General features: G+C 34.5%; 1 protein-coding gene across 1 annotated transcript; it reads right to left on the bottom strand.

Annotated features, from left to right (window-relative positions):
* Positions 1 to 1,030: 1,030 nt before the first annotated feature.
* Positions 1,031 to 9,260, bottom strand: LOC107796781 (eukaryotic translation initiation factor 2 subunit alpha homolog). The gene is made up of 7 exons (XM_075225297.1): positions 8,755 to 9,260; positions 4,681 to 4,737; positions 4,507 to 4,593; positions 4,281 to 4,427; positions 3,964 to 4,068; positions 2,164 to 2,262; positions 1,031 to 1,380 (listed from the first exon to the last, which is right to left on the bottom strand). The coding sequence occupies exons 1-7, from the start codon at positions 9,136 to 9,138 to the stop codon at positions 1,228 to 1,230; spliced, it is 1,032 nt and encodes a 343-aa protein (XP_075081398.1). The 5' UTR covers positions 9,139 to 9,260; the 3' UTR covers positions 1,031 to 1,227.
* Positions 9,261 to 14,991: the final 5,731 nt, after the last annotated feature.

Raw genomic sequence — 14,991 nt, 5'->3', positions numbered from 1 at the left:
TTGATCAATAGCATCCTAAGACTAACTCCTAACTGGCTAGTCTCACTCTAGTGCGCTGTAAAAAAGACATCACAATTTCCCCTAACCTACAACCTTAATGCTCGATCTCCACAATTCCCTGTTTAGGGCCATGTCCTCAGTAACCCTAAGTCGCGACATATCCTGCCTGATCACCTCTCCCCAATACTTCTTAGGTCTCCCTCTACCTTTCCTCGTACCCACCACCGCCAGTCGTTCACACCTTCTCACCGGTGCATCAGTGTTCCTCCTCTGAATGTGTCCGAACCATCTGAGTCTTGCTTCCCGCATTTTGTCCTCCATAGGGGTCACACCCACCTTCTCTCGAATATCTTCATTTCTAATCTTATCCTTCCTTGTATGTCCGCACATCCACCTCAACATCCTCATCTCTGCAACTTTCATCCTCTGGATGTGTGAGATCTTCACCGGCCAACACTCGGTCTCATACAACATAGCAGGCCTAACCACTGCCCTATAAAATTTACCTTTCAGTAACAGTGGCACTTTCTTGTCACACAGGACTCCCGTCGCTAACCTCCATTTCATCCACCCCACCCCTATACGGTGTGTGACATCCTCGTCGATCTCCCCGGACCCCTGAATAAACGACCCCAGGTACTTGAAACTACCCCTCTTAGGGATGACTTGAGAATCAAGCCTCACTTCCACTCCCGCTTCCGTCGGCTCTGCCCCAAATTTGCACTCAAGGTATTCCGTCTTCGTCCTGCTCAACCTGAAACCTTTGGACTCAAGAGTATGTCTCCAAACCTCTAACCTCTCGCTGACGCCGCGTCGTGTCTCATCGATTAGGACTATGGGATGCCAAAAACTAACTATTAAAAAAATATATATATATATATATATATATATATATGTATGTATATATATATATATATATGTATGTATATATATATATATATATATATGTATGTATGTATTCATGAGTAGAAGAATTGAGATTAACATTGTATTGGGCTGTTCAATCTCATTGCAAAATATATCAAAAAAGTTTGGAATTGCCAAATAGCCGCACAAACTTCAATATCAGGATTGATTTTATGTAAAAACTAAAATGCTCATCAAGGAAAATGGCCAAAAGTAAGGAAAAAGGCTACAAAGGGACAAGAAAAAGGATGAGGGGTAGGTTCCGTAGGAGCTGTATCCGTGAACAATGTGCTTTCCAAGTCCATACAAGCTGTGGCATTTTTACTCTCTAATTCCAGCTCCTGAATCCACGTCAATTTCTCCCATCCCTGTATCTTCCTCCTCTTCACTATCTTCATCACCACTGATCTCCTCATTTTCACGACCGAGCTTAGCCATCTGCTCAGCAAGTAATTTGTCTTCCCGTTCACTCACCTGAAGAGATTAATCACATCAGAATCGCCACAGAAGAAATAAGATAACATTGCCAAAAGCAGAAAGCAAGAAAAGAAGAAAACGGGAGCCAGAGATGCATACACTTCTAATCTTTTCCTGATTAAAGTTTTCAATTCCAGTCAGTTCAATGTTCCAAAAGTCTCCTAGGAATATGTACAGAGTCTTAATTGTCACAAGTTTCCGTTCTAATTGGTATGCTGAATGGACTCACTTGTAATGTAGTTCTACCAATTATTTAACAGTATTTTATTCATAAACCTAAAAAAGGTCAGTTGTAATATAAAAGATCAGGATTGGAAGTCCCTTTTATTAACTGTAAAACTTTTGCCCATGTACATCTACACTGTTGCAACCAAAACCAAATTAGAGATTCAGAAGCCAACTTTATGACAACAGCCACAACTAGTAAGCACTCAGAGTACTAGCAGTGCCTAGAGAAAAATCAGAGAGCTTTATTCAATCGAAATATACATATTTCCATCAACATATATATATATATATATATATATATATATATATATATCAAGGACCATGTTATACTAGTTCACAAGTAATTCCAAAGTAAAATACAAAACAAGTATGGCATCTGTGATATAGAACCTCCTGAATCTTACCCCTGCCATCAAATGATTATTAAGAGATTTACCAACTATATCTATTATGGTTAATCTGGATTCTAATCTTCAAATAAAGGTCATCCAAACATAGGAAGAAGCACATTTCACAAATAAAGAAGTACGCATAATGAACATAGTCGCTCACCGCTCTAGGAGCCTCCTTGACAGCAAGTTTTCCTTTGTGACGCTCTATTTCCTCGGTGCAAGCTGCAATTGCTTTCGTAAGGATTGCTATGCCTTGCTCCTGCCAAAAGAAATAAAATAGAAACCGTAACCTAACAAGTTGAATTCTCTTAAAAATTATAATTTTAGAGAAGAACTACATATACAAAACTATATATGAACGGTTCCACAATCAGATATAAACAAAGAGGGAAATGTTGCAACCAAGAAGCTGTATAGACAAGTTTGTATTTGCACTCCACAACAGTGGATCAGCTTTTAAAGCAGTGTATCCTTTACAATATCTTTTAAACACATCTAAACCAAGACAACTATCTGCATACCTTTAGTATTATACATTATAGAAAGTAATCTTTACTTCAGTAGTTAGCCACTAGCAGTGGTATTTTCTACAGTTCAATGCAAATAATGATATCTGATACAAGTGATTTAGAATACATCACCTTGAGGTATTTATCTGCAATTGACGATTATCATATAACACCCTCTAGGTAGTTGTTAGAAGGCATAATGCGGTAGGTGACCAATTAAGAAACTAGTATAAATGCTTGCACTACTTGATTTTTTGAAGGAACTATGCCCCGCCAGTGTTATCAAAGGCTCATTTAAGGCGCGCTTAAGCCCCGAAGCTCAGGAAAGCTCAAGGAGGGCTCTTCGCCTCGCTTAAGTTGCACTTTAGTGTAAGGCATGGCACTAAGGCTTGTGTCTCATTGCCACGAGTTCTCTGTTGAATCAAGCGGCACTAAACAACAAATATAATAAAAAATAAGCGTATTAGCTGCTAAGGGAAGCACTATGAATGAATGTGTTACTTTGTTCTTGAATTGCATATATATTTTTATTTTTTTTCCCCTTCATTGCGCCTTTTTTCTGAAGCACATCACTTTAAGTATGCTTTGCGCTTAAAAGAGCGCTTTTTAGAGCTTTTCGCATGTGACAACACTGTGCTCAGCAATTGCCCACTAAAGTATTTTTCAATTCTTTTTTTCACTTTCCAGCAGCAGTATAACATAACAGATTAATTCTAGAAGTAGCTTTAACATTGATTATAGTTAATGAGCATACTTGAGAGTATGAAACGATTCTTAACCACCTTACTCGAAAATAAGCACAATAAAACCAAAGGGAAAGCCAAAGGATTTTTGGAAAGCAACCCATGATGGATAGGAGAAAAATGACATCGAACAGGTGGTCCCCGAAGGTCATAGTAAGCAAAAGGGGTCCAGCTAGAGCATCCTAGAAAGTGTATTATCCAAACAGGCGTCCTTCTTTGACTATAAAACTATGATAGATAAGTGGAAGTATTACTGATAAAATAAGAACTCACTCTGCAACAACTGAGATGATGGAGAGAGAAAAGAGAAAAAAGAGTCTTTCAAGCTAAATCAAGGTGAAGGGGGTAATAGCACATAACGGGCAGTCTATATACATTTGGCCTGCCACTTGCTAAGAGATGGACGAAGGATGTTTCCATCAACTTTTCCGCCGGATGATCGAGTTCCGATATTAAACCAGGGTAAGGAACTCTGACCCTGCCCCTGAAGCAATTAGCTTTCCCAACTTTCTTCGTTTTTTCCAAAATAAATAATGTGCTTTCAAGGCGGAACTAACATGTACTGCATGTTCTTGACCAAAATGACCTCAGAACAATAAAAATGCTCCACCACAAACCAATCTGATACTTTTGAAAGGTGAAGACTAAAAACATTTCACTCAGGTAAAACAGGCTACCCATAAAGATATGCAATAAACAAATACTTACCTTGTCAAGAGTCTGAGTATTGAGCACGTATGCTGGAGGAGCAACAAGTTTAATTTTAACTGGGCAATCATCATTACCTGCAGCTTCTGCTTTACGCATAGCTTCCTGCACCAGACGTGAAATAAATCATCAAGAAAAAGGGGGCTAACATTACAAACAATATGTGACCTATACAAGCTGTTTCCCCTTTTTGATAGGTAATGTTATCATTTTATTGAACAACGACAGCGTTAAGAAAAATGCAATGTCTACAAGTGATAACAACTAATTGAAGAAATAGACAATTGCATGAAAATGATGATGCCAATTATACAAACCTTGATGTGAAGAACACCGTCAAACTGAAAACATTTCATCTCAATATCTGCTCGAATCTTCAAAGGCTGTGGAGTCATTCTCCTCCGAATATTCTTGACTAATGCATCTTTAACTTCCTCAGATAGAGCAGGAGCAACCTTAGTTACCTATGGAGGATAAGATATTAAATATCATTAGACATCATTGGACGAAATTAACCAAGAAAATGATATGACAAAAGAGTACCTCCTTCCCATCGGGGCCAATTTCTTTAACTTCACGGGTGAGGGAATTAAGAATTGAATCTGGATCACTGACAACCAATTTGAATGCCTGGAATAAAAACCAAGAAATCCATAATGAATCTTGCCAATCAGAAGAGGGAAAAAGAAATCTTTGGAAATTGATACAAATTCCCACCTCAAAAGCATGACCATATTTTCTGTATAAAGGCCAACCAACATGAATGTACAGGTCCTGCAATAAAGAAGGCAAATGATTAAGAGCAATTGAAGAGAAGAAATTCAAAGATCTATTTGACAGGGACTAGAAGAGGAAAAAGCTCAACAGAATTGTATGGATCTGAAAGTACATTATGCACGAAAACGCATTTATCTCAAATAAATACTGATGAATATTCTTCTTATTTTCAAACAGCAAGTAATTGCAGCAGGTCCTGGTAACCTTCCCGCAGAAAGAAAAGAAAATGAGACGGGGTAAACAGACATCCACTTTAAAGCAGCAGAAGTTCTAATTAACATGCGAAAAACTATGTGTTTGCAAGGCCAAGGACACATAGATAAAGCAGCTACACACGTTCAGTAAACTATTAGGCACAGTCCCGATAAGGCAGAAATCTCAGAGACACCGGGATGGAATAATCACCCTTAAGCCAAAATATTACACGGCAAAGGATAGAGAGAAAAAGCAAATGAAGGTAACAAACGCCTTTATGTTAAGGCATATCATAGAATATATTTTATTTACACACTCCCAGTTATGGAGCAGTAAAACATAGAAAAGAAAATGGTAAAATTCTCACGTGTAAACAGTTAAAAAGGTGATACAAAATCTATATTCACAATTTTATAACTCAATTAATTAAGATTCATAACTCTGTACTACCACCAATCCAGCAGGCCCAGATCATACAGCAGCAGAACAGGTCTCTTCCCCTTCAATTCAATTCACAAATTATGTGTTGAAACCCTACATTGACCACAGGACAAAATCCAATTGCAGTAACATCAGCAGTTTTTCTCTGCTCATAAACTCTCTAAAAAGCAAAGATTGCATTCCAGTTCCTGCTTGGCCTTGAAGCAAATCATTATCCAAAGAACTAAATCCAAGAGGAAAGTTAACATTGCCCAAAATTTCACAAAAAATGTGACAGAATACATTGTGAAACATACTTCTTGCAAGTCTAGGTATTCTACATTTCTAAATCAAGCTGGAAGTCTTATGAAGAGAAATTAAGCGGATGGTATCCACACACAAACTGATAATGGTAAACATAAAATTAAACTATTTTTTTTTCTTTTGTGATATACAGTTGTTATCTTAGAAGAGCCTTGGCCCTATACCTAATCTTTAAGACATAGCACAAAGGACCGAGCTCACAACTAAATTTCCCAAATCACAGTTTCTCTGAGTTTTCTAAAAGAAATTGGTTTCATCATACTGCTTAAGACAAAGCGGAGCAATTTGACCTTATCCAGGAAAAACCCCAAACTTAAGAATCATTTGGCATAAACACTTCTTTTTGCTTTGGTTTTCATCTTTAGGCCAGTACAGCAGTCAAAGCTCAAAATAGGAGCGCACCAAAATGCCAAGTCAACAACACTAACTCAGTCCAATTCACTTCACACTTCAATAATTTCTAATATCCAGAGACCTCATATTCAACTGAAAACCCAAAGATGATAGTGTTCAAGATAATGAAAGCAATATTCAACTACGAATTCTAGGTTTTGCGACTGAAACTAATTGACATTCAAATAATAATGTGGATTAAAGGAAATAAAGATATGTGTCGCTTGAAACTAACAATATAATCGGCATAGAAACCGAAAATCCTGCTAATATTCAATCTCACAAACCCACGTACAGGAAAGGAAGAATGTTGGAATTAGAACAGAAACAAATCAAATTTATCATAAAAGGAACGGAAATTTTAACAAGGACTTAGATTACCTTGAGAAGATCAAGAGTTGTTCAGAAAACAAAAGAGAAGATTTTTCCTCTCTCAATACGTTAATTATCATCCAAAAACTAAAAATTCCTAACTAATGAAACACTTTAGGTTTAATTAGGACTTAAAATATAAGAAAAACCCCCAAAGTATTCTTAAAATAAAAGCTCCAGGTCGGGTTGGCGAAGTCTCCCGCTGCAATTTTGCGCTACCGATGTGCAATGCAATTTGCACTTTGAGCGCAAATCTGCGCAGAATTTGGCAGTAGCTTTTTATGTGGGTTACTCCTTTGGCTCCTTCGATGATTCCATGTCACTCCCAATGACATCACAAGCACATGAAAGTATTTGTAAGGGACTTCCAAGCCTTTTAGCTCCTCCCCAAGACGAAAACACTTCTTGATCTTCATTTGCAGCCCAACCAATTTCACTTGGAGATCCTTCACAAGTGATCGAGGACGTTGGGGAGACTCCTTAATAATTGTCACGTGGTGGTGAGCTATCCTTGATGCTATCAAAAGACATAACCAAATATTCTCCCTTGTTTTACAATATATATGCCATGTTTCTTCATTTAGAGACATTGCAAGAATTATGACACCATTCCATTCAATACAACTTTCAAAATTTCAAACTTAGATATCATGTATTCTAAATCAAGCTAACTTCTCGTCCATTACTTTAATATTTTCCATCCATTATCACTACTCCCCCTATCCCATTTGGCACACTTCCCTTTTTATTCTGTCCAACGAATGGTAAGAATGGTACTTCCTCTGTTTCAAATTGTTTGAACCTATTTGACTAGGCACGAATATTAAGAAAAAAGAGAAGACTTTTGAAACTTATAGAAAAGTACTCCCTCTGTTATAGAAAACAATCCATAAATATTTGTGTGGCTATAAATGATCTCGGTAATGGAAAATTTTTAAAGTTAAATTGTTTTCAAATTTAGAAAGAATTCATTTTTTTAAACTGACTAAAAGGGAAATATGCTCAATTTTGTAACAGAGGGAGTACTTTTCTATATATAGAAATAATTTAACATTAAACTTCTTAATTTACCATTAAGTAGATGATGTATAGCCAGACACAGTGTTTTCAAAGGCATTTTGGGGTGAGCACCGGGACGAGCCTCGGGGCGAGGCGCACCAAAAATGCACTGAGGCTATGGTGGGGGCGAAAGTTTCAAGAGGCGTACGCTACGCAATTCGGGTCGTACGCCCAGCAATTCGGCGCGTTTTTGTAGTGAGGTGTAAGCCAAAAAGATTTTTTAAAATTAAAACAAAATTTGCTGAATAAGTCCTTAATATAACACCCAAATTCTAAAAAATCAGCCTGTAATTACTCAAAAATATTAAAAAAGAACTGAAACATTAAATTTAAAAGTCAATCCCTAATTTATGGTCTTTCCCAATTCTTTATCTTGTCCGCTAGTCTGCTAGTATCTCCCAAAAGCAATGAACAGTCAATTCTTTTTTGCAAGTACAAAGAAAACTTCATTCTCCTCCATAGCAGCAAGTTCAAAATTCAAATTGCAGGTTAGTCATCCTTTTTGTTCCTCGATGTAGAAAACTTCCCTTTTGTTACTCCATATAGAAAAGTTTATTCTGTTCAACTCAAGTAGCATATAATGAATTGTTTTGACTAGTTTTTTGTGATGATGGAGCACAGCTATATATATTTTTCACTTATTTATAATTTTCTTCAATTTTTGTGCAATTTTACCTATTTAAAATTATTTATTATAATTATATTATTTTATAAAATATTAAAAATTAAATACGCATGGAACTTATGCCTCGTGGCTCAAGGCTACGCATTGTTGAGGCATATGTTTACGCATAGCCTTTTAAAACACTGGTCACACAAATATATATGTCTTGCTTTAGATCATAAGTTTCAAAAAAATTTATTTTTTTCTTAAACTTTGTGCACGGTCAAACATAACCCCAATAATGAGGACACAGGGAGTACAAAAAGTTAAAATAACATCTTAAACTCCAAATCCAGCTAAATACAACAACAACAACAACGACCCAGTATAATCCCACAAGTGGGGTCTGGGGAGGGTTGTATGTACGCAGACCTTACCCCTACTCCGAAAGGTAGAGAGGCTGTTTCCAGGAGACCCTCGGCTCAAAAGAAGCAATAGGAGATGATACATTAGTTATGTAAAAATGCGTAATAAAACAGCAACAATATATAAGAGATATGAAATATGAAATACAGGATACGACAACGAAAATACGAAACAAATCCAGCTAAATACAGTCATATAAAATGATAAAGAGGGAGTAGTACCTCCAGATCAATTCCCATGGTTTCAGCAACGTGACGCATGATTGAATGAACAAGCTTACTCTTATTATACCTCTCCTCACAAGCCGATATGTCTTCTTCAGAAACCCTTCGTTTACTCAGATCAATATATCCTTTCTCTTTATCAACCCTAAGAACCATAACCGGCTCGATACGGCCGACTTTGATGAGACTGCTAATACTCCGAATTCGACGACGAGAGAGTTCAGAAAAAAGGATCATTCCTTCTATGTTGTTGTACTCGAGAAGCGAAACGTATGCGCCGCTGTCCGCCATGCTTTTCACCTGTATCATTACTGCCATGTCCACTTCTGGGTACTTGGCTTCGTACATTCGGCATTCGAGGTTCGGCGAGTTGGTCGCCATGATTGGGGCGATTTTTGAAGTGAAGGTTATTAGGGTTTCGGAGAAAGTCTGAGGGGGGTTTTGGAGAAAGGGGTGATAAAAAATGGGTTTTTGTCTGTGGAGGGACTGAAAGAAGAGATACCACCCATAATTGTACTGGTATTTTACCTGCTTTGTTTGGGCAGAGAATATTTAATATATTTTTATTAAAAAATATTATTTGAAAAATACAACATACACAAAGAAACATGTAACTATCATTTTATCAACAGGTAAATATACCGGATATTCGTACATTCAAATCTATCCAAATTCTACTATTTTTTAATGAATTATAATTTTATTGTTTAAGTTGTCGAAGATATTAAAAAAAATTCAGGATAAATGTTGCATTAAAATTTTAAAAAATAGTTATCATCTTTTTTTCTTTCTTCATGAAATAGTAGATAATATTATTATATAAATACGTCAACTGATAAATATTGTACAACAATATAAAAACAGATCAGTAATAATATAATTAATAGTTTGCAAAGTTGCTTGATTTGAGGTATATATCCCTTGGAGAATATTTTGGCCGATCAAGAAACCTTGTTATAGTGCACAATTCCATTTGAATATTGCTTGTAAAAATATCACCATTTGTGAGAATGCTAAAATCTGCTTGCAAGGTTGAATCAAATAGAAATTTTGAGAATAATAGGTTTTTTAATTAAGAAGATGTTGGTGATGGAGTTAAGGGCAATAGTTCCTTTTTTTTTTAAGACGCGAATTATGGGGTTAGGTATTTTCTAGGAATGAAGTTAATTACTTATCTCTTGAAATTTAAATGTTAAATTAATTTTTTAGGCATTAAAAAAAACTTCAACCTCTAATGTAATTAGAAATGATGCATTTCACAATCATATTAGCAAAATTAACCATACTAATTATAAACTAACTAATTTTATTACATTATTTACTTATCTTATCCTAATATTGTCAATTGTCTTAAGCAGTGCCAAATGACTTATTATTTGGCTGTCAGTTGACTTAATGTGGATATTTGAAATAAATAATTATTTGTATAGGAGAACGTGGATAAGAATCAATTATGAAGGTAGTTTTGATTTATTGCTCCAAGCCAACGTTTGGGAAGACATTAGTCGTGGGGTTGAACTTTCGGGTGATTTTTTTTCCTTATTTCTTGTTTATGTGTAAGAAAGATATTAAGTATATAAATAAATAACAAGCTGCATCACAAAAAAATGTGGGAGAAAATATTAATTTCTTTTTGCATTGGAAGGTTTAATAAATAAAAAAAAATAGAAAGAACTACAAGAAAATACATATGACTTCACACCACATGTTTTTAAGTTTTACTCCACCTAACCCACATTGTACATATTTTAAAAGCACTTGCAAATTCAAAATCTGTGTTCTTACAACCATTGCTTCTAAGTTATGGAGTTAATTCTTTGTTCTCACAATCATTGCTTTCACTCTCTCTTCTTCTCACATCTTCTACATATGCTTCAAGGGTCGTGTATTTTCTACTTCTCCTTTTGTGTCATCTGCTTGCAATGTAAGAAAATTGAAGAGTAGAAGGCCACCATTGAGGACCATTCAAAGCTTTGCTTTTGAAAATGTTTTTTTTTTTGAATTTGTTAGTTGTTTGGACTGGGTGTTGTTCCAATTGATTGAAAATATCAAAAGAAGTTCAAAATTTAAATTTGAAATGATTTGGAGTAGATTTGAGCAAGATTTGAGTTAAATTTCAGAAAAAACGCAAGGAAGAAGACGAAGTCAGTTTTTTGTATAGTTATGTATAATCTTGTATAATAGTGTATATGAGTGTAAAAACACATTTTATACACTATTATATACTTTTATACACCTTTATACAAGCGTCTGTAGACGAACTTCTTCCACGATTTTCAGTTGCATTTCTTGTTCAAAACCAGTCAAAATCTCCATTAAATGACTTCAAATTTTATATACAACCTCCTTATGCTATTTCTAATAAGTCTAAACACCTACTCCAAATTTCTCACAAAATCAAATTCAGAATTTAAACCCACATATTTAAGCTTGTTAAAAATCTAATTTTCACCACCCAAATGAATTCGGTTTGTTGAATTAATATTTGAGTCACAGTTACTGATTCGAAAATTAATTTAAAAGCTTGAGGAATCTTTTTTAGAAATTAAATAGTAATTTTGAGAACCTATTTGAGTTGGGTGTTGAATCTTAGCCTATTATTTTTAGGTTAGTTGGAATTGAAATATGGGCTATAAAATTAAAAAGTATGAAGCCCAGTTGTTCTAATGTGAAATTTTCCCTAAATAAAACTACCAAACAAACATGGGAGGAAGTATTAATTTTTTAAAATTGGCAAGTTTAATTTTTTAATTTTAATTTTCAATCTTCTATTCTAAAATAATTTTGAAACTTTTGTTGTAGTTTTATCCTAAAAATTTAAACTTGACATGTTATACTGATGACACTTGGCACATAATATATCGAAATAGTATCAAATTTTTGTCTACTATTCAAAATTCTTCAACTGCCTGAATTTATCAATTTGAGTGATTTTATTTAAATTATTTTTTTCAATTAATTTAAATTATAAATATCCTAACATTATATTTATTTCTAGTTTTCGTATATTCTAATGAAATTTAGTATGCTACTTATAATTTAAATACCATTATTTTTTATTAAATTATGATTTTGAATTCATTAAAATTATAAATAGAGAAGCCTTTTATTTTTTTATTCAAAAGTCTAGAGATAAGCCTTCTATTATTTACATTATTCAATTTATCTAAATTTGTAAATAATACTCTTGTATATTATTTATTGACTTTATAATTGTATCTTGGTAATCTTTTTGGTGTTAAAATTTTTTTATGAATAATTGTAAAATTTATCAAGTGGCTTTGTAGTATCTTGACACTTGACTTAATCTTATGAATAACAATTTTTTTGTCGTAAAATTGCTAGGTGACTTTTTATTATGCTGTCACTTGGCTTAATATGGTGTCTTTACCTCTCCTTTTATTATGTATAGATAATATAATATATAATATATAGATACCTCCTTTAATATAACATAGATAATATAGATTTCTTACTTCATTCAAAATATATATTTTTTTATTATTTTGTATAAAATATATCGATAGTTTGATTATTATTTTCTACATTATAGGGAATAAGCAATTAGACTTTTCTTCTATTTTATTTTCAATATAAAAGTTTTGATTTTTACATTGTTTACTTCGTCATTCTTTTATTATTTTATATAAAATGTATCAATATTTTTAGATTTTTTTCTACATTATATGAAATAAGCAATTAGACTTTTCTTCTATGTTTAAATTTAAATTCAAAAAGAGTAACTAATTATTAATAATAAATAATGCATAATTCAATTTTTAAAAAATTTACATTCAAAAAGAAACTAATTATTACATAATCTAATTAACTTTGTCCTAAAATTGCCAAGTGACTTTTTATTATATTGCCACTTGGCTTACTATGTTATTTTTGCCTTTTCTTTTATTATATATAGATTATAGTCCTGGCATTTTTGGTTGTTGCGTCTAATAAAAACAATTGGTTCAAAATATTTATTATTTTAAAATTAAAATAATTTTTATACCTTTAACTTTAGAAAAAATTACTCAATTTGGCATTTCAAAGAAAAAATACTACTAATATTAGTTAGTTCATAAATAATATTAATATTAGTCAATTACTCATAAAATGCTACCAATATTAACTCAATTAATTATTTATATGATTAATTGAGTTACTTTTCAGAGTATGGTGGCTAAAACTCAGATTGATTATCTCCTCCTAAGGAATTGAGATAGAGGGTTGTGCAAGAATTGCAAGGTTATCTCGAGTGAGACAATTGCGACTCGACATAGGCTCTTGGTGGTGGTCATCGGCATCATAATAAAAAGGAAGAAGAAGGTGGTTCGAGGTCGTCCGAGGATTAGGTGGGGTGCCGTGACGAAGGATAAAGTTCAGGAGCTGGAGGGGAGGTTGTTGGCTATGGAGGCCTGAAGGAGTAGCGGGGATGCAAGCGGTATGTGGACGATGACGACGAACTATATAAGGGATGAGCGAGAGAGGTGTTAGGGGTCTCAAAGGGTTACTCGGACGGTCACAAGGGCGACTGGCGGAACATCGAGGTCCAAGGAAAGGTGTAAAAAAAGAAGCGGCATACCGGAGGTTAGTGGAGAGTACAGACGAGGATAAGAGGAGGATGAACAGAGAAAGATATAAGAAAGCTAGGAAAGTGGTGAAGTTAGTAGTCATGGAAGCTAAGACTGCACCATTTGGTCGCCTGTACCAAAAACTGGGGGACAAAGGAGAGGACAAGAAGTTGTTCCGGTTAGCGAAGGCGAGAGAGAGGACGGCTCGTGATCTAGATCAAGTGAGGTGCAATTTTTTAATTCTTTTTTAGCAAATATTCCACTAATATTAGTGCTTAGTGGTGTTTTTTTTATTATTAATAACAAAATCAAAATACAAATTGTATCGATGTCTAACCAAGTACAAAAGAGTACATCAATCCTATTACCATAATTGAGTAATGAACTCAATTGTGATAGTACAAAATGTGCTACTAATTGTTTCTTCGAGACCAAATCCACAGGTCCTACATAGCATGGTACTACAGGTTCGAGGTCCTGCACTAGTTGATGTGAAAAAAAGGCCTTGAGTTTGTGATTTCGCTTGCAAAAACATACACGTGGACAGTCCAGTCGGTTATAGATTCTTGATCCCTCATATAATCAGTATGTGATTGACATTTCTTTCGCTTTTCCATCCCATAGCCCGTAATTTCGCACCAAGACCACATTTCTTCCGAGGTGCAATTGTGTTGCCGTGTTGTCATTTATTTCTTTATTTTTCGTTATTATGTTATATTCTGTTCAGGTTTTTGTCTAGTAGGTGCTTGACTTGGTTTCGTCACTACTCTACCGAGGTTAGGTTTGATATTTACTGGGTACCAGTGTGGTGTACTCATGCTACGCTTTTACATATTTTTTGTGCAGATTCATGTACTTCAGCTCGTGTCGGACGCCAGTGATTAGACTAGATATTCCAGAGACTTCAAGGTATATTTGTTTGACGTCCGCAGTCCTCTGAGTCGCTTTTTATTAGTTTCTTTTCTACTGTTTATTTTCACATCAAACAGTATTGTATTTTGAGACTTCTAATGTACTTCGTAGAGCTTATGACTCAGTTTCACTGGTTTTGGGGAGTTTTGTGATTGTTATTCAGTATTAATGATATCATGAGATTTATGAGTTAATTTAATATTCTTAGTGGTTATTTTTATTATATTCTCTTGTATGTTAGGCTTACATAGTCTTAGAGCCTAGGTGCCATTACAAAACCCTAAGGTGGGAGTTTGGGGTCATGACATCTAGGACTTGAACTGGTCCAACTGGCATAGTCTGAACATGGATCTCCTCCTCCTGCTCGAACTGAGGCTTTGCAGTAGGTGTTGTTGCACATTCTCTAGGCTGAGCTCTGCCTCTACCTTTGATGCGGAACCCAAGATCAAAAGGCTTATGATGTAAATATAGTAGAAGGTGATGTAGGATAATAAGAATTAGTATGTAATTGAAAGATAAAATTACGAAACTTACAAGGAGATTAGACCCCAAGATTAGAAACGCAAACAACCATGGATATATTAAATCCACAATCTCAAGAGCAGTAATCAAGTAATCTAATCTATCACCTAAGATAGAAGATTACTTGCAAGGAGAAAATATCCTTGAAGCAATCAAAGACAAGTCCTTGGTAGAACTTAAGGAGAACTGTCCTAAACTCTCAAAGAGATGAATATATTTCATATAAGGTATG

Source organism: Nicotiana tabacum, chromosome 11 (assembly GCF_000715075.1).
Source record: "Nicotiana tabacum cultivar K326 chromosome 11, ASM71507v2, whole genome shotgun sequence".
Classification (NCBI taxonomy): Eukaryota; Viridiplantae; Streptophyta; class Magnoliopsida; order Solanales; family Solanaceae; genus Nicotiana; species Nicotiana tabacum.
Note: the sequence above shows the minus strand (reverse complement) of the source record. Positions and strands in the feature narration are given on the sequence as shown.